Source organism: Bos javanicus, chromosome 7 (genome assembly GCF_032452875.1).
Source record: "Bos javanicus breed banteng chromosome 7, ARS-OSU_banteng_1.0, whole genome shotgun sequence".
NCBI lineage: Eukaryota > Metazoa > Chordata > Mammalia > Artiodactyla > Bovidae > Bos > Bos javanicus.
Genome location: NC_083874.1, coordinates 5,815,424 through 5,835,588, shown reverse-complemented (window position 1 = coordinate 5,835,588; position 20,165 = coordinate 5,815,424). Strand labels below are relative to the sequence as shown.

The window sequence follows — 20,165 nt, the reverse complement described above, 5'->3', positions numbered from 1 at the left end:
CAACGCAAGAGCTGCAGGAGATGCGGGTTTGATCCCTGGGTCAGGAAGATCCCCTGGAGGAGGGCCTGGCAACCCTCTCCAGTATTCTTGCCTGGAGAATCCCAAGGACAGAGGAGCCTGGTGTGGGCTACAGTCCATGGGGTCGCAAAGAGTCGGACACCACTGAAGTGACTTAGCATGCACACGCACATGGAGATGCCCGCGTCTTGAGGGAAGCTGGCGTCTACCCATGTTTGTTCCAAGTTGAAGGGTCTTCTGTTCTGGGGATGCTGGGGATGGGGTTTTGCGACTTTCATCGTATTCCTAGTTCTTTGGCCACTCAGAGCCTGTTGGTGGCTTTTCAAAGCAGAAATCACGACTCAGGAGACTTTGAAGGGTTTCGATAACATTTATTTAGTGCTACTAACATTTATACAGGCCACAGGCAGGACTGGGTGTAGGGGAAGAAAGGGTGAAGGGGCAGCCCCCTCTCGGGCTCTGAGGGGGCCCCAGGATCAGAGACATTCCCTCTCTAGGGCAGGCCTAGAAACTCTCAGGGGAGGATGAAGGTGAATGTCTTCCTGTTCTCACTTCCTCAGACCTGGAGCACTACAATGCTCTAAACAAGTGGGATACGGTGGGTGCCTTGGCCTGGGTGCACGAAGGGGTGTGACTTTGGGCAAGGGCTAGGCAGAAAGTGCACGTGTGATGCCGCCGTGTATCTCTGTGATGTCATCGCCTTGTCTCTGTGTGATGTCACCAAGCTGTCCATGTGATGTCAGTGCATCTGTGACGTCATCACGGTGTCTAGGCGTGAGGGATTGTGTGGTGTGGGTGTGAGTCTGTGTGAGAGTATCAGGGCGTGCAGGGAGGGTGTGGGTAAGGGTGAGCAGAGGACGCCGGCCCGGGGCGCCCATTTTGGTGTGTGTGTGGGGGAGGTCATCTGACGCCACCCTGGCTGTGTCCCACGCTGCGGGCGTCTCGCTGCACCTGGTCTCCAGACAGGTGAGTCGGGCCACCCTCAGTCAGCGGGCCTGGAGCCTCCTCAGCCACTGGAGCAGGAAGGAGATGAGAATACAGTAGTCGGTCAGGCAGAGAACAGGACAAACCTTGCCTGGGCCTGCCTCTTATTCTGGGCCCCTTCTTGCTCCCAAGAACCCTAGGGGTCTTCCTGGTGTCAACCACAAATTGGCATTTGCCATGGGCACTGCCGTCTACCTCTGCAAGGATTAAATCATGTGCTACTGCAGCTGCTGACCTCCAACACCCCCTGAGGGAGCTCGGAGGAGAAAGCAGAAATGAGGCACTCTGTGCTCCAGGAAGCTGGCAGGATGGGCCTTTAATAGTTATATATTCTCAGGAGCTAATTTTATGAGCCCGATTCTTATATCTCCTCATATCTAGAAAAGCACTAAAATCCTTCATGGTGGCAACTGTTTCTCATGACGAGCAGAAGCTTTCTGCAAAAAGTATATGTGCTTGATCTCATGTACTCCCCTTTTGCCAAAATCACATATACACCGTCTTCTTCCTATCTCTTTGGAGTCGTTGCTCAGAGTTATCTGAGCTTCTGTCTCCTGGGCTGCAGCCCTCACATGGCCCCAAATAAAACTTAATTTGCATTTCACATTGTACATTTTTTTTAGTCGACACCAGTATCAACCTCCCCTTAGATTTCGTTTTGTTGAACCTCTGTGGGACTGAGGTATGTGCCTGTCCATTATACAGCTGAAGAGACTGAGGTTCAGAGAGGCCACCTCCAGGTTTCTGCTGCAGTCTGTCTGGCTCTCCCCTTTGCTCCCTAAGGCCCTGGGATCCTGGAAGTTTGTCCAAAGCCCCTGCCGCCCCAGTCCGCCCTCCACCCCCCACCCCCGACTCCCCAGGCAGGGCCTTAGTTTCCCTCTTTTGTCCATACAGAACTGACCTAGAGCCAGCCCCTCACCCATTCCCAGGAAGGTTCTTCTAATGAGCTTGCCCCTTTACACAGGATTCCCTGGCTCCTCTGCACCCTCAGGACAAAGACAGCTCTTTTTAAAGCCAAATCTTCTATATCTGGGATTCAAGGCTCCACCCACTCCACCCCCCACTTCCAGACCTCCCCACTGGGGAATCAAAACCTGTCCAAGCATCGCCCAAATTCTCAGAGCCATCCCTTCAACTCTGCCCCTCCGCCTTGCCTCTGCAGGAGCCGTCCCACTGTCTGGAATGCCCTTCCCCCATCTTGGCCTGGCAAAGGTTCTCGTGAGGGGTCAGAGGTTGACGCGGAGGCTGTTTCCTGATGGGGGAGGTGGGGGCCTCAGCCAAGTCCTGCTTCCGCTGGCCCTCTCCCTTCCTTCCCCGGCTCTTCCCTGGGGCCCCCACAGCCTCACGTTCGTAGATTCCACACCCCCCGCCCCCGCCACCCCCACCCCCGTCCCATAACCAGCTCCAGCCTCTGTCCTTCACCAGGATCCACTGGCTTCGAGCCAACCCCAACAGAGATCAGACATCTTTAACCATTCCTGCCCGCCAGCCTGCAAGGGAGGGTTGTCCCTGGCCAATTTCCAAGCCCCACTGCTCACCTGGACTGGGGCTGTCGCCCTCATACCTGGTCCCAGGTCCTTGCTTTCACCCCGCAGAACAGCAATCAGATACAGCCTGTGCACACCTGAGCCAGGTCATGCCCTCTGCTGTTCACAGCCCCTCGCAGGGCTCCCAAAGTCCTCACCACTGCCCCAAGGCCCTGCCTGATCTGTCCTGCCAGCTCCCTGACCTCACCTCCTCCCACTCCCCTCTCCTCACTCCACTCCAGCCACACCTAACTCCTCACTCACTCACCAGGCATGGATGGTCCTTCCTCAGGACCTTTGCACAGGCTGCCCCACTGCCTGGGGCACCCTGCAGGGAATCCCCTCCTGGCTCCTCCCTCACTTTCAGTTCTCTGCTCCAGTATCACTCCTCAGTGAAGCCTGCCCTGGCCCCTGGTGGAAAATCCCAACCTCGTCAAGCTCCCTCATCCCTTTTCTGTCTCACTCATTACCAAGGGGCCCTGTCATAGCTCATTCATCTGGTTTGTTATCCGTCTCCCCGACTAGACTGGCAGTCATACAGGGAGTGGGAATTTGAATATCTATGCCTTTTTCTTCCCTGTGTCCTTGGCACCCAATAGCTGCTCAAGAAACATGGGTTGAACAATAAAATGAATCATCATAGTGATGGTAGTGAACTTGAATTGACACTTGCTGTCTGCCTGGCTCACTGTCAAGGCTGAAGTTCCATCTTCAACCCTCCACTCTGTGACTTTCTCCATCTTCAACCACAGAGCCTCTAAACCAACATTTACTTAATATTTGTCTTCATGTCCATTGTGGGTTTTTTTAATTATATAAATTGATCTCCAAAGGAAGCTCATTCTTACTAAGTAGAGGAAAGCTGGAACATTTGGCTTCTCTGGTGGCTCAGATGGTAAAGAATCTGCTTGCAATTTAGGAGACCCAGGTTCGAGCCCTGGGTCAGGAAGATCCCCTGGAGAAGGGAATGGCAACCCACTCCAGTATTCTTACCTGGAGAATTCCATGGACAGAGGAGCCTGGTGGGCTACAGTCTATGCGGTCGCAAAAGCCGTCAGACACAACTGAGCAACTAACACTTTCAGTACTCTTTGCCACTATTAGAAAACCACATAACAATGTTCACTTAAGAAGCATGACCTAGTTGTCAAGCCCAGCCATGGCAGAGGCCTGGATGTTCCCTCCCTCTCTAGCATAGGCAAGCTGCAAGGATCTGGGATGCATGGGGGTGATTCAGCAACAGCAGACTTTCTGGAGGCCCAGAAGGAATAAGAGTGGAAAAGCAATCAACAGTCTCCACCACGGGATGGGTGATTTGAAGCCTGCCTCGAATCTACCTCCCTATTGGGTGCCTGTAAAATTCAGATGTTACAACTCAGTCATTCACAGCTTGTCCAGTGAGTAACTGGACGAACTGGGACTCAAACCCAGAGCTGAAGACCCCAGCCTGCCCGTCCCTGGCCCCTCTCTCAGAGGGAGGCAAATCAAGCCGGAGCCCATAGGCCAGAGGCTCTTCCTGCGATCCTGCAGAGAGAAGCAGGAGGGGCCAGGCTTAAGCACACATTGTTTCCTCGGAGGGGAGGGGGTGGGGTGCGTCACTTGGGGTAAACAATGTCAAGAGCTTCCCCATTCTCAGCTGGGACCCAGACACGCTTGGACAGTGAGCCTGGCTCCAACCCTGAGTTGCTGACGCATGACCCCAGGCTGATCACTTCCCTGGGGCCTCAGTTCCCTCCTCTGAGAAATGGGGATAATAATAGAACCTCCTTCCTTGCCATGATGGCTTCAGGCCAAGATGCAGAAAGGAAAGCTCTGTTTGTTCAAAAAGCAGGCTCAAACTCTAGACAAAGAGTGAGGGGACCTGTTCCGCCAGGGGGGTGAGCTCCCCGTCAGGGGCAGTATGTAAGAAGACACAGTGAAGATGGAGCTGGGTGCGGAGAACTCTGGAGAGTCAGTGACAGACTTTTGGAAGCCCTTTGGATCCTATGGGCTTTGTTTAGAACCCTGGGGCTGAAACAGATCTAGCTTGACGATAGCCGCATGGCAAAACCTTGGACAGCACAGGCTGTGGGGTCAGAGGGATCTGAAAAAAATCCCACACACTTCTCTGAACCTCAGGTCATAAACTGCAAATGGAAAGCCAATCCTTGACTCCTAGGTCAGCAGTGTGGTCCTGAAAGGGGGGTGTAGCAGCAACCTTGGTGGGACCACAGGGTGTTCTAGGGGCCACGGCCTGAGTCACCTTCCCCATGACGCACAGGCTGTTGTCCAAAGGATGACTGGGCTCTGGGAGGAGGTGACGGGGTCAAAGGCATGGAGCTATGACCTGATCACGTGCCAGCACCCTTGATGCTCCCCACGGAGGCTCTGGGTCCCTTGTTCTAGCCAGTAGTGGACAGCACTTTATAGCTGGCAAAGCATTTTCATGCCCTTAATCTCAGTGTGCATGCTCAGTTGCTCAGTCATGTCCGACTCTTTTGTGACCCCACGAACTATAGTCAGCCAGGCTCCTCTGTCCATGGAATTTTCCAGACAAGAATACTGGACTGGGTTACCATTTCCTACTCCAGGGGATCTTCCTGACCCAGAGACAAAACCCCTATCTCTTGCATCTCTTGGCAGGCGGGTTCTTTACCACTGCAACACCTGGGAAGATGATTTCAGAGACCCTCACCCCCCAACATTTTTGTAGAGTGAGAAAGTGTGGCTCAGAAGGGTAGAGTGAGAGGGCCAGGGTCACCCTCAGACACTGGTCTCCCTCATACCCTTCCTGGGCTACGTTCACTTCTGCTACCCTCATCTGGCCACAGGGCCTTTGCCGCAGCAGTTCTTGCCACCTGCAGGGACTGTTCCCCCTTGGCGTCACCCAGGTTGCCTCCTGTCCGCCTTCCAGCTCAAAGATCCCTTCCTCACAGAGGCTCTCCCTTGCCTGTCTGGAGTCTGATCACCTAGGTTCACGTCCCAGCTCTGGCTGTGTTACCTGGGGCATGACACACACCCCCTCCGTGCCTCATTTGCTTCTTCCAGAATGTGGGGGTAACTGTAGCTCACCCACGGGTTAGGATTCTAAAGCTTAAATGAGTTAAATGGGCAGAGTGCTTAGGACTACGCCAAGATTACAGTAAGCACCCAATCACGGCGGGTTTTTGTTCACTCTTCTTATCCTGCCTCCTTCATTGTCTCTCTGGCCCAATATTCAGAGACTTTCATGAATGAATGTGTCTTGGTCACAGCTCTGACCCTGGGCCCAGCATGAAGTGTTAGTCACTCAGTCGTGTCCAACTCTTTGCAACCCCATGGACTGTAGCCGCCCAGGCTCCTCTGTCCATGGGATTCTCCAGGCAAGAATACTGGAGTGGGTTGCCATTCCCTTCTCCAAGGGATCTTCCCCACCCAGGAATTGAACCTGAGTCTCCCGCATTGCAGGCAGATTCTTTACCGTCTGAGCCACCAGGGAAGCCAAATGTGCCAGCACAGGGCCTGGTATACAGCAAGTGCTCAATTAAGGAAACAAAAAGTGCGATATGAGCTCCCCTCCCCCCCCACCCCAGTCCTGTACCCAGCCTTGCTCACACCCTGAGACTGCACCATCAGCCTGAGACAGCCCAGAGCCTCACCTGGCTGAGACCAAGACGTTGCTGGCAGGGGCCCGCTGGGAATCCAGGATCCTTCTCTTGAATTCCTCCAGGCTAGCTGGGTCTGCCGAAAGAGGGAAGGGTCAGGCCTAACTGGGTGCCTTAGTAGCCCTGCCTCCAGGGCCAGGGATGGGCTGGCAACCCGGGATACAAGGTGGAATCCGCCCCCCATCTTGGCCCTGCCCTGTCACTCACCGATAGGTGGAGGGTTGGGGACGGGGACTGCAGGTCTTGGCCCAGGAATCGTCAACTGCGACTGTGGGAAGAAGAGTGAAGGGAGGCTGGTGGAGGCCAGTGCCCCCAAACACGAGTCCTAGGGAGTTTCCTGCCTTTCTACACCCTTAGTGACCTGAGGTCCTTCCAGGGCAGAGAAACCGACAGATACCCATGGAAGAAGGACACGCAGGATGATGGATACATAATCACCTGCAGCCATCTGCCCTGAAATGACTGGGAGCTCCCCAGAGACCCCATTCTGCAGGGGTCCTGCCTCGGTCTCCACTACAGCCTCAGTGCCGCCCTGACTCTGACCCGTGGCCCCAGCTGAGCCTACCCGGCCAATCCCATCCCAGACCGAAGCTGACCCGCTCTGCAGACCACCGGGACTTCCGCCCTCAAGGCCATCAAACAGCCCTAAAGGAGCTCCTCCAAACCTGAGATCCAACCAGTCCTGAACTCAGTTACCTAAAGTTGGGTCCTAACTTGAAAACAGGACCTCCCTTAGAATCAAATCCAATCTCAATGACAGATCTGATATATCACTTTACGTCTACCTCTGACCATAACCCATCCCCTAGACCCAGCTGCTATGAAAAATCTACTCCACAACTTCATTCCCTGAGCCCCAGCCCTGTATTCCCCTATGACCACCCATAAATACTTTCCCAATACCACACTCAACCCCAACTCAACCTTTGACCTCAGCCTCTACCTGAGTTAGAATTCTAACCAACCTCAGCCCAAGATCAATAGTCACCCAGCTTCTACACTAGACCCAACACTGACCCTCACTGGAACCCTGGTATATCCCTGCTCTAACTCAGGATCACCTAATCCTTCCCTTCAAATATATCCCAACGCCAACCCAACTTGGCCCCAACCAACCACCCTAAACTCAACTTAGTCTCAACCCCTAACCCACGGTCAATTCCAACCCCAATCTTAATGCCCACAAAGTGCTGAATCTACCCTTAGCCCCAAACTTCTAATCATCCCTAGCCCCACCAACCACCTATAGCAACCTAAACCTCAACTCCAGCCTTAACTCAATGCAATCCCAAAACCACTGAAATTTACTTGACCTGGATACAATGAACACTCTGCATGCAACCTCTGACCCAACTTTTAACCTTTCCTCACAATCCACCTTCCAAACTCAATCTAATTCTAAGACTAATGAAATTCTACTTGAAACCCTTACCTTAACGAAAATCAACTCTAGACACAGGAGTCACCAATAATTCACCTTGATCCAAGTTTACTTGGATGCTAAACTTGTTTAGCATCCACATCAAGCCTTTCCTGTGACCTGCCTTAACCCTCATGCTAACCCCAGTGTCACTCCCAATCCTTAATCCAGCAACCTCTGATCCTTCAACTCAACTCAAATCCATCCCGACCCTGACCCCAACACTGAATCAGTCCCTAATTCTAACCCTAAGCCAATTTTGAGGCCCACCGCCTTCCTAAACTCCCCAATCTTTATCTCTTTCTTAATATCATTTCCAATCCAAACTGCACCACAGTCCTAATGCCAATAAAATCCTGTGTCAATACATGATCATAATCCTAAAGCCATTCTAGACTCATGGGCACCCATGTTTGATCCCAGCCTCAAGTCTAAATCCACCCTCAATGTCTCAACTCACCCCAGTCCCAAAGGAATCACAGTTTTAGATTCACCCCTCACTCAACCCTGGACCTGATGGACACCCTACCTCCGACTCCAATCTTAACCCATCCCCTTTCTCAGTGCTGATACACTTTCTAAGCTCTGCCTCAATCCTAACATCAGTGAAACTCTGAAGCGAGTCCTAACAAACTCAATCTACACTGGGAAGCCAACCTCTAAAAGAAGTTAAAAAAAAAGCCAAGTTCAAACCCAAGTTCAACATCACCATCAACTTGGCCTCCAGACCCATCCCTCCAATGCAACCAGAATCTAGGGCCCCCTACCCACCTTCGCCTTGATACAGGTGTCCAGGGCTGAGTTGCTGACTGCCAACTGCAACTTGAGGTGCTCAGCCTCACGCTTCTTCTCCTCCAGCTCCTTGACCAGCCTGTCCCGTTCCTTCTGCAGTGCCACCTTCTCCTCCAGGGCCAGCTGGGTCTGGCGGGCACATTCTGCTTGGAGCTTGACAGCCTGGGCCTGCGCCTCCTTCTCCACCTTCTCCTTGGCCTCCTGACTGGCGCGTAGGCTCTGCTCGACCTCCAGTTTCTGGCGCTGGAGTTTCTCGTTCTCGAGGGTCACGCTGTCGATGCCAGCCCGCAAACTCCGGGCCAGCTCTTCCACCTTGGAGGTCATGATGGAGGGCAGGCTGTCGCAGGCTCTCTGGATGGAAGGCAGTTCCGAGCCGAGGGGATGGTACAAGTTGAAGCTCAGGGTACTGAGGGTGCGCGGGATGATGGAGTCCCTCCAGAGGTTTCGCAGATCCGTCTCAAACTTGTTCCTGTCCAGGGGGATGCAGAAGGCCTGCACCTTCCGCAGCCGGTCCTCAGCCAGCTGCCGTTCCTGCTGCTGCTGGTCTCGGGTTTTGCCGCACTCGGCCAGCTGTTCCTCTGCCACTCGCTTGCCCACCGTTAGACCGTCCTTGTCTTTGGTACATACCAACTTCTCCTTTGCCAGCTCCACCTCCAGTGTCTTGGCTTTCTGGGTCAGCGTGAGGGCCAAAGCTAGGAGTATAGGACCAGAAGACCCAGGAAGGTTGGGAGCTGCCAAGAGACTGGCCGGGGAATCTTGCCACCTTGCTCTCCACGGCCCATAACCCCGACTCCAGCCCTCACCCACTCACCATCGCAGCTCTTGTTAGCTTCCTTGAGGTGTTCTTGGCACTGCTTCTCACTCAGGATGATGGCGGCCATGTATCGCTGGTTGTTCATGTAAATCACCTGCCAGAATGGGACGCAAGACAGAGCTCAGTGTCCAGCACGTGGGGCCCCTGCCCCCAGGTCCGCCCAGACCGCTGGGACGGGGCACCCAGGTCTGTCAATAAGGTGGTCTGTGTTGGCACAGTTCACAAGGGCAATAGCTTCTTCACAGGGGATGCTGGTCTGATCTTCAAAAGTTGTTACAAGTACAGACAGTGGAATACTACTCAGTCATAAAAAAGAATGACATTTTGCCATAAGTTCCAACACAGATGGACTCGAAGGGCATCTGTGACAAAGATCAACACTGTATGGTATCACCGATAGGCAGAATCTAAAAAATACGACAAACTAGTGAATATAACAGAACAAAAGCAGACTCACAGATGCAGAGAGCAGACTAGTGGTTACCAGTGGGAAGAAGCAAGAGGGAAGGGCCAATATCAGAGTTGGAAATTTTTTTTAAAATGGGTTATTATGGGATTATATGAAATCATGTGTGTGAAACTTTTGAAAATTGTAAAACATTATAGAATTTAAAGAACCTCTCATTCAAAAAAAAAAAAGGTTACAAAAACAAATCCCACCCTTTCCCCTAGGCATTCTAGTCAACTAGGAAAAAAAAAAAAGTTTTGTGATTAATACTATTTGGCAATTAAAAGTTTTATATACTGATGCATTTTACAACCTGGAGCAATCTTGAAAACATTTACAGCCAATCAAAAATAGACGTTTAAGGGCTTCCCTGGTGGCTCAGTGGTAAAGAATTCGGCTGCCAGTGCAGGGGAGATGGGTTCAATCCCTGGAAGACCCCAAATGCCAAGGGGTCTGATCTTGGCCTGCATGCCACAACCACTGAAGCCTGCATGCCCAGAGCCTGCGCTCTGCAACAAGGGAAGGCACTGCAGTGAGAAGCCCATGCACTGCACCCAGAGACCGCCTGCATGCAGCACCAAAACCCAGCACAGCCATAAAGTGAATAAACAAATATCTTAAAAAAAAAAAAAAAGATGTTCAACATGGATGCTAGTATGGGCTGGATTGTGTCCCCTACCCCAGATTTCCATGTCAAAGTCGTAATCCTCAGGACCTCAGAATGTAAATTTTTTTGCAGACAGGATCTTGAAAGAGGTGGTTAAATTAAGATGAGGTCATTAGGGTGGGCCTTTATCCACAATGACTGTAGTTCCTACAAGAGGAAATCTGGACGCCCAGACATGCACGGACGTGACATGAAGACACAGGGAGAAGGCAGCCGTCTGCAAGCCGGGGAGAGAGGCACGCAACGGCTCCTTCAACAGCTCCTTCCCTGACGGTCCTGTGTGTTAGTCACTTTAGTCGTGTCCGACTCTTTGTGACCCTATGACCTGTAGCCCACCAGGCTCCTCTGTGCATGGAATTCTCCAGGCAAGAATACTGGAGCGGGTTGCCATGCCCTTCTCCAGGGGATCTTCCCAATCCAGGGATTGAACCTAGGTCTCCCTCATTGCAGGCAGATTCTTTACCTTTTGAGCTACTTGGGAAGTCTTCAGATCAGATCAGATCAGTCGCTCAGTCGTGTCCGACTCTTTGTGACCCCATGAATCGCAGCACGCCAGGCTTCCCTGTCCATCACCAACTCCTGGAGTTCACCCAGACTCACATCCATCGAGTCAGTGATGCCATCCAGCCATCTCATCCTCTGTCGTCCCCTTCTCCTCCTGCCCCCAATTCCCCCCAGCATCAGAGTCTTTTCCAATGAGTCAACTCTTCGCATGAGGTGGCCAAAGTACTGGAGTTTCAGCTTTAGCATCATTCCTTCCAAAGAAATCCCAGGGCTGATCTCCTTCAGAATGGACTGGTTGGATCTCCTTGCAGTCCCAGGGACTCTCAAGAGTTTTCTCCAGCACCACAGTTCAAAGGCATCAATTCTTGAGTGCTCAGCCTTCTTCACAGTCCAACTCTCACATCCATACATGACCACAGGAAAAACCATAGCCTTGACTAGACGAACCTTTCTTGGCAAAGTAATGTCTCTGCTTTTGAATATGCTATCTAGGTTGGTCAAAACTTTCCTTCCAAGGAGTAAGCATCTTTTAATCTCATGGCTGCAGTCACCATCTGTAGTGATCTTGGAGCCCAGAAAAATAAAGTCTGACACTGTTTCCACTGTTTCCCCATCTATTTCCCATGAAGTGATGGGACCAGATGCCATGATCATCGTTTTCTGAATGTTGAGCTTTAAGCCAACTTTTTCACTCTCCACTTTCACTTTCATTAAGAGGCTTTTTAGTTCCTCTTCACTTTCTGCCATAAGGGTGGTGTCATCTGCATATCTGAGGTTATTGATATTTCTCCCGGCAATCTTGATTCCAGCTTGTGTTTCTTCTAGGCCAGCGTTTTTCATAACGTACTCTGCATATAAGTTAAATAAACAGGGTGACACTATACAGCCTTGACGAACTCCTTTTCCTATTTGGAACCAGTCTGTTGTTCCATGGCCAGTTCTAACCGTTGCTTCCTGACCTGCATACAATTTCTCAAGAGGCAGATCAGGTGCTCTGGTATTCCCATCTCTTTCAGAATTTCCCACAGTTTATTGTGATCCACACAGTCAAAGGCTTTGACATAGTCAATAAAGCAGAAATAGATGTTTTTCTGGAACTCTCTTGCTTTTTCCATGATCCAGCGGATGTTCATGTTTCCATGATCTCTGGTTCCTCTGCCTTTTCTAAAACCAGCTTGAACATCAGGAAGTTCACGGTTCACATATTGCTGAAGCCTGGCTTGGAGAATTTTGAGCATTACTTTACTAGCGTGTGAGATGAGTGCAATTGGGCGGTGGCCGGGAGGACCAACCCCACGTCCAGGAAGCCGTGGCTGCGCGGGCGCAGAAGGGCCTGGAGGAGCTATCCCACGTTGAAGGTCAGGAGGGGCGGCGGTGAGGAGATACCCCTCGTCCAAGGTAGGGAGCAATGGCTGCGCTTTGCTGGAGCAGCCGTGAAGAGATACCCCACGCCCAAGGCAGGAGAAACCCAAGTAAGACGGTAGGTGTTCCAAGAGGGCATCAGAGGGCAGACACACTGAAAACATACTCACAGAAAACTAGTCAATCCAATCACACTAGGACCACAGCCTTGTCTAACTCAATGAAACTAAGCCATGCCCGTGGGGCAACCCAAGATGGGCGGGTCATGGTGGAGAGATCTGACAGAATGGGAAGTCCTAGAAGGAAACAATTCTGCCTACATCTTGATCCTCCGCTTTGTGAAAATAAATTTCTGTTATTTAAGCCACCTCATTTGTGGTTCTTCGTTAGGATGGTCCTAGCAAACTAATACAGGAGACAAGATTATTTCATGGGAAAGATGATTCTTTTCAATAAATGGTGCCGGCACAACTGGACGGTCACATACTAAGAAATAAATTTGGACCCTAACTCACACCATATACAAAAATTAGCTCAAAACACGTCGAAGACCTAAATGTAAGGGCATAAACTAAAAAATTCCATAGAAGAAAACTTAGGTGTTAACTCTGCACGAGTTTGAATTTGGCAGTGCTTTCTTTCCTTTTCTTTTTAAAAAATATTTATTCATTTGGCTGTGCCGGGTCTTAGTTGCATCATGTGGGATCATGTGGGTTTTTTCAGTAGCAGCATGTGGGATCTAGTTCCCCTACTGGGGATTGAACCCAGGCCCCCTGCACTGCGAGCTTGGAGTCTTAGCCACTGGACCACGAGGGAAGTCCCAGCATGTTTTCTTAGGTATGATACTAAAAGCACAAACAGCCAAAGACAAAACAACTAAATAGGACTTCACCAAGATTAAAAACTTTCGTGCCTCAGGGGACAACATCAAGAAAGGGGGAAAAAACTCATAGATGGGAAAAATACTTGCAAATCATGTGTCTGATGATGAGACTAGTAACCAGAATATATAAAAGCAAACTGTTTAGAAATTAATAATAAAGAGCAAGCCAATTGCAAAACAGACCAAGCATCTGAATAGACATTGTTCAGGAGAAGACATAAACAAAATGTCAACCAACACATCAACAAATATTCATCATCTTTAGACAGCAGGAAATGCAAATAAAAACCATGATAAGATATCACCTCAGAATGACATAGAGTGGCCATAAATAAAACAAAAAAGAAGGGACAAGTGTTAGTGTGGATGTGGAGAAACAGAATTCTCAGTCAGTACTGGTGGAACTGTACAAATAATGGAGCCACAGTGGAAAAGAGTCTGGCAGTTTTCCAAAAAGCTAAACATAGAATTACACTGCCGTTGTTCAGTCACTTAGTTCTGTCTGACTTTTTGCAACCCCATGGACTGTAGCATGCCAGGCTTTCCTGTCCTTCACCATCTCCCGGAGTTTGCTCAAACTCATGTCCATTGAGTCAGTGACGCCATCCGACCATCTTGTCCTCTATTGTTCCCTTCTCCTCCTGCCTTCAGCCTTTCTCAGCATCAGGGTCTTTTCCAACGAATTGGCTCTTTGCATCAGGTGGTCAAAGTATTGAGGCTTCAGCTTCAGCACCAGTTCATCTAACGAATAATCAGGGTTGATTTCCTTTAGGATGGACAGGTTGGCTCTCCTTGCAGTCCAAGGGACTCTCAAGAGTCTTCTCCAACACCACAGTTCAAAAGCATCAGTTCTTCAGTGCTCAGCCTTCGCTATGGTCCAATGCTCATATCCATACATGACTACTGGAAAAACCATAGCTTTGACTATACAGATCTTTGTTGGCAAAGTGATATCTCTGCCTTTTAATACTTACTCTAGGTTTGTCACAGCTTTTTCTCCAAAAAACAAGCGTCTTTTAACTTCATGGCTGCAGTTACCATCTGCAGTGATTCTGGAGCCCAAGAAAATAAAGTCTGTCACTGTTTCCATTGTTTCCCCATCTATTTTCCATAGAATTACACTGCTGCTGCTGCTGCTAAGTCGCTTCAGTCGTGTCCAACTCTGTGCGACCCCATAGACGGCAGCCCACCAGGCTCCCCCGTCCCTGGGATTCTCCAGGCAAGAACACTGGAGTGGGTTGCCATTTCCTTCTCCAATGATGAAAGTGAAAAGTGAAAGGAAAGTCGCTCAGTCGTGTCTGACTCTTAGCGACCCCATGGACTGCAGCCCACCAGGCTCCTCTGTCCATGGGATTTTCCAGGCAAAAGTACTGGAGTGGGGTGACCCAACAATTCTAGGTCTAGATATATACACCTGAGAGCAATGGAAGTCTATGTTCAGACAGAAACTTGTACACAAATATTCACAGCAGCAGTAGACACAGTATCCGTAAGGTAGAAAGAACTCAAGTGTTTCTTCAACAGATGAATGGATAAAACGCGACCCAGCCACCCAGTGGAATGTTATTCTGCCACAAAAAAGGAACGAAACGCTGACACACGTGGTAACGTGGATGAACGTTGAAAACATCACGCTGAGTGTGAGAAGTCGGACACAAAAGGTTATATAGTGCCAGACTCTATTTGAATGAAATATCCGGAATAAGTAAATCCATAGAAACAGAAAGCAGATTTGCAGCTGCTGGAGGCGGGGGAGGGAAGTGACTGCTGATACACTTTCTTTTGGGGGTAATGAAATGTTCTAAATCAAACTGTACCGATGGTTACCCAACTCCGTGAGTGTACTAAAAATCATTGTTATGTACATTTTTTTCTTTCATCTACATTTTTTTTGGTTATGTACATTTTAAATGGGTCAACTGTATGGCTTGTGCATTACATTTTAAGTTTACAACGTTTTATAAATAACTTTTCTTTATAAACAAAGGGCGTGCCTTTCAAACTTTGAAACAGAAGCCTCTGTAGAAATATAACAAGAAAAGGTAGGAGAGGGGTGAAGAAGGTTTGCTTTTCTCTCACTTTTTGTCCTTCCTCCTTTCGGAAGCTGACCCTGTGCTAATGACCTGGGGATGGGGGAGAACAAAAGTAGCTCTGGGGGTACTGCCCTCGTGGGCCAGTGGCTAAGATTCCCCCCTCCCAGTGCAGGGGGCCAAGGCTTGTTCCCTGGTCAGGCAACTAGATCCCACATGCCACAGCTAAAGATCATGCAGGCCACAATGAAGACAGAAGATGCCGTGTGCCATAGCTAAGACTCCACGCAGCCAAATGAATTAATTAATTTAAAAAAGAAAAAAGGGCTCTGGAAGTGCTGTTTTCAAAAGCTTTAACTACAGAAAGGGAAGATCTAAGGGTGTAAGTTGGATCCAAAGATGAAGTAAGAAAGGGGTCTTCTTCCAGCTGAAGGAAGTGGCTCCCCAAAATACAAAAGTTCTGTTTCTGTACAGGTTCCCAGATGCCAAGATGATGAGAAGAAAAACATGTACTTAGAAATAATGCAATCTGATGGAGAAGGAAATGACAACCCACTCCAGTATCTTGCCTGGGAAACCTCATGGACAGAGGGGTCTGGAGGGCTACAGTCCATGGGGTTGCAAAGAGTCAGGCTCGACTTTGTGACTAAAAAACAATGGCAAACACAGTCTGAAAATACAAAAAAGCGCCTTCTCTTGTTAGGGAGTGTTGAGGTACATCTTTCTGAAGCAAGTCAGGAGTCCCTCCCTCACTTTCTAGCAGCTGCCCTGAACTAAGAGGAAAAGAACTCACCGATTAGTAAACAAGTATAAACAATCTGAAGCATTTTCTAGAATATTTGTTAGGACATAAAGCCGGGAAAGCGCTTAAAGACACAGGAGCCAGAATGCAGGATACCTAGTGACCTATTTCAGAATAATTTGACCATCAAAAAGATTATCACATACTGTATAGCACTGGGAGCTATATTTAATATCCTATAATAAACTACAATGGAAAAAAATAGGGAAAAGAATATGTTACTATATACATATGTGTAACTGAATCACTTTGCTGTACAATAGATATTAACACAACATGTAAATGAACCGTACTTCAATAAAATAAGATTTTTTAAAAATATTATTACAAATTCCAAATACAGAAAATTCTGGGAACTTCTCTGGTTGTCCAGTGGCTAAGACCCGCTACCATCAGACACATGGGGCTGCCGTGGCGAGGGTGGAGGCTCTTCCCCAGCATTAGCCCTGACTTTCTGGGGATCCTTGGAGAAAATCCTGAGGGGTTCCAGGCCAGAAGAATTTGTCAATTTAAAGGGGAAAAAAGCTATGATTTTCAAATTTCAAAGTTGTAAAGATCCAGATTCTTAGATTTCTAATATTCTACGATGGGGGCATCTGGGATTCAAAGATGTGTAAGTCTATAACTTTATGATAAAAAAATAAACCAACAAAAAAAAGGAACTTCCCTGGTGGCCCAGAGGCTAAGACGCCACACTTCCACTGCAAGGGGTACAGATTCAGTCCCTGGTTAGGGAACTAAGACCCCTGGGCTCGTGCTCAGTCGGGTCCGACTCTGTGACCCTGTGGACTGTAGCCACCCAGGCTCCTCTGTCCATGGGATTCTCCAGACAAGAATACCGAAGTGGGTTGCCATGCCCTCCTCCAGGGGATCTCCTCCACCCGGGGATCAAACCTGCATTTCTTGCATTGCGGGTGGATTCTTCACCACTGAGCCACCTGGGAAGCCCCAAGATCCCTGTGCAGTGGGACCAAAACAGAACAAAAAAGGAAAGCAGAAAAAGAAAAAAACAAAACTATAAAACTTTACGATCCTGCGATCCCTAACAGTTCCTGGACCGGAAGGCCATCTGTGTCCTGAAAGATCCAAACGAGCCAATTGCCCTGGAACGAAGAAGATGGAGGGGCTGCCCTGGCCTGGGGGGCTCTTGGGCGGGTACATGGTCCTGCCCTGAGGTCTGAGGAGGGCCTAGCCTCATGAAGGGTTCTGAGGGGGGACTCACCCCATTCTGGGGGTCTGAGGGGGACCTTCCCTGCCCTGGGGCATGAGAGGGTGGAGACACCGTCTTGACTGGGCAGTTTCATGGGAGTGGGGCACGCACATCCTTCCTGCCCAGGGGCAGGGACTGGGTAGTTTGAAGTCCCAGAAAAGACGTTTTCTTCCCATTTGGGGCTGTCCCCTGCCCCATACAGCCCAGAGACCTCCTGTGGGGGAAAACGAGGCTGTCCCCTCACCCCCCACCAAATGTCCCTTCCCCTGCTCACCCCAGCTCTCACCCCGTTCCAGCCAAAGCCTGAGGAGGCGTCCTTATACCCAGCTGGACCTCCCCAGAGGAGCTGCGTGTGAGAGAGACCCCAGGGGATCTTGTTGAGTGAATTTGACAGGAGCTGAGGGTGTGAAATGGGTGACAGTCTCCACAAGACCCAGGGGTAACTGTTTCTGCTCCCCTGCCTTTCCCTTCACCAGGGGATTGTCCCAACCCAGGGATTGAACCCAAGTCTCCCTCATTGCAGGCAGATTCTTTACCGGCTGAGCCACAAGGGAAGTGCTGTTTCTGCTCCCCTGCCTCCCAAAAACCACTTCCTCTCTTCAGTTCAGTTCAGTCCAGTCGCTCAGACTCTTTGCAACCCCATAGACTGCAGCATGTCAGGCCTCCCTGTCCATCACCACCTCCCCGAGCTTAATCAAACTCATGTCCACTGAGTGGGTGATGCCATCCCACCATCTCATCCTCTGTCGTCCCCTTCTCCTCCTGCCTTCAATCTTTCCCAGCATCAGGGTCTTTTCCAGTGAGTCAGTTCTTCACATCAGGTGGCCATTTCCCCTCTGCAAAAGGGTTTTAAAGCTTCTCCCTACCTCCCGGCCTTCAGTGACAAAATAACATTTCCAAAGGAGACATCCAGCCTCAGGCAGACCTGGGCCATTCATACTAATTATGAAGAACTCAACTCTCTGTGTGGTTTATTAAGTCAGCTCTTATTTGCAGCTAGTGTGTGCTGGCACCTTCTGGGTGCTGTATACATATTAAGTATGTATTTAGCATCTATGTCTGGTAACAGACCGGATGCCCAGTTCAACTTGAATTCCAGACAGACCACAAATCATTTTTTTTCAGTCTAAGTATGTCCCAAATACTCTGCAAAAAGATCACACCAGTCAATCCTAAAGGAAATCAGCTCTGAGTATTCATGGGAAAGGTTGATGCTGAAGCTCCTCCAGTATTTTGGCCACCTGATGCCAAGAGCCAACTCATTGGAAAAGACCCCTATGAGGGAGTCTTGGGTTTGATCCCTGGGTTGGGACGATCCCCTGGTGAAGGGAAAGGCAGGTGAGCAGAAACAGTTACCCCTGGGTCTTGTGGAGACTGTCACCCATTTCACACCCTCAGCTCCTGTCAAACTCACTGGGAAAGATTGACGGGAAAAGGAGAAGGGGGCCGCAGAGGATGAGATGGTTAGATAACGTAGCCGACTGAAGGGACATGAGTTTGAGGAAACTCCGGGAGATAGTGAAGGACAGAGGAACCTGGTGTGCTGCAGTCTATGGGGTTGCAGTCAGACACGAGTTAGTGACAGAACAACAGCAGCAAAGTCCCAAATATTGCATGAGATACAGGAATAAAATACTCATCACTTCTCTACATGGGCTTGTCCTCCAAAATGTCCCCGTCTTCACGGATGAGGAAAGCGAAGCTCAGAGAGGTGAGGTGACCAGCCCGGGGTCCCCAGGGTGAGCGTCTAGCCTGCGGTCTTACCCGATCGGCCTGGCACTGGCGGAAGCTGGCGTTGATTCGGTCCAAGTCTCGGCGGGCGCTGAGCATCATCTGGTTGATCGCCTCCTTGGCGCGGGCAGTGAGGTTGAGCTCCTTGGTCAGGTTGGCCTGGGAAGCCGTGAGCCCCACCACCTGGCCGTACAGGCCGTCGGCCCGGCGCTCGGTGGCCTGCAGGTTGGACTCGGTACTCACGTGCACGTTGCCGTAGACCATGAAGAGGACGAGGCCAAGGATGATGAGGAATTGGATGAGCGAGACGAAGAGGAAAAAGTAGCGCAGATAGTACCAGCAGCCCCTGGAGCTGCTCCCGGCCCGTGAGTAGGGGCTCCCGTGCTCCATCGCCAAGCCCATCTCCTCCCAGCGTCTGCCCCGTGTACTAGCAGTGCTCGGCTGGCTGGCCTGCTCAGGGTGGTGGCCGCTGCCCCTTCTAGACCTCACCACGGCGGGGGGGAGGGGGAAGTGTTTATATTACTCCTCTTAATACTTCCTCTGCCTGGCTCCTTCCTGGCCAGGAGGAAACGGGGGCTGTGGGTTATCACAACACTCCCACCCCGGGCTGTGAAGGGAAGGGGGGAGGGCACCAAGGCACGTCTGGCCTCTCTGATTAACTACGGGTGGGGGCACCGGCTGGAGTGGCCAGGCATCCTTGGTCTTACTGAGCCTCAGTTTCCCCTTCTGCCCTTGCTCTGTACCCAGAGCTGTTCTCAGCTGTGTATGACGTCTTTTCAACATCCCCCTTGTGTGGAAGACACAGACATGCAGGGAGGAGAAAGGACTGTTTTGGGGGGTGGGCGTCGGGTCTCCCTCTGGTCATTCACAGAGCTGGCCTTAACTCCCCTTGGAGAGGGCTGGCTACAGATGTATGCCCACCTCAAGGGACAGTGCTGTTACAGGAGCTAAATTGTGCAGAGCGCGTTGCCAGGGGCCAGGCATACACAGCACTCAGTAATTGGTGCACATCACCAAGGGCTGATCCGTGGACGGCGGTGGCGGGGGCTCCCCAGGCTGTCATCCCACCATCCTACATGCCTGGCTCATGTAGGCACTTAGTAAGTGCAAGCAGCAGTGAACTTGGGGCCAGTGTGCGTGCCCATGATGGGCTTCTCACGTCTGAGTCTCAGTTTTCCCTTCTGCATGGTGCCAGGCCCCAGGGTGGGGGAGGGGGCTGGGAGAAAAGATTTGCCAGTTGCTATTACCACTACCACTTTCTGTTTGAAACCTCATTTTCGAGCTCTGTGAGATGGTGAATGGGAAGCACAAGATAGTGGGGGTCAAACTTCACTGTGGGAAGGGATTCAGG

At 50.4% G+C, this 20,165-nt stretch overlaps 1 protein-coding gene across 1 annotated transcript; it reads right to left on the bottom strand.

Moving 5' to 3' along the window:
* Positions 1-368: 368 nt before the first annotated feature.
* PLVAP (plasmalemma vesicle associated protein) lies at positions 369-19,366 on the bottom strand. Its single transcript, XM_061421651.1, has 6 exons — positions 18,848-19,366; positions 9,175-9,271; positions 8,343-9,055; positions 6,359-6,419; positions 6,146-6,227; positions 369-1,031 (listed from the first exon to the last, which is right to left on the bottom strand). Exons 1-6 carry the CDS (start codon positions 19,214-19,216, stop codon positions 1,025-1,027), a joined length of 1,329 nt encoding a protein of 442 aa, XP_061277635.1. The 5' UTR covers positions 19,217-19,366; the 3' UTR covers positions 369-1,024.
* Positions 19,367-20,165: the final 799 nt, after the last annotated feature.

Bases quoted from the DNA above. Each gene is read 5' to 3' on its own strand.
- PLVAP (XM_061421651.1), bottom strand. From the start codon at position 19,216: ATGGGCTTGGCGATGGAGCACGGGAGCCCCTACTCACGGGCCGGGAGC. The intron at 9,272-18,847 runs GTAAGACCGCAG...CCATTCTGGCAG, and splicing joins GCCAGTGCCAGGCCGATCGG to GTGATTTACATGAACAACCA. The intron at 9,056-9,174 runs GTGAGTGGGTGA...CTATACTCCTAG, and splicing joins AGCTAACAAGAGCTGCGATG to CTTTGGCCCTCACGCTGACC.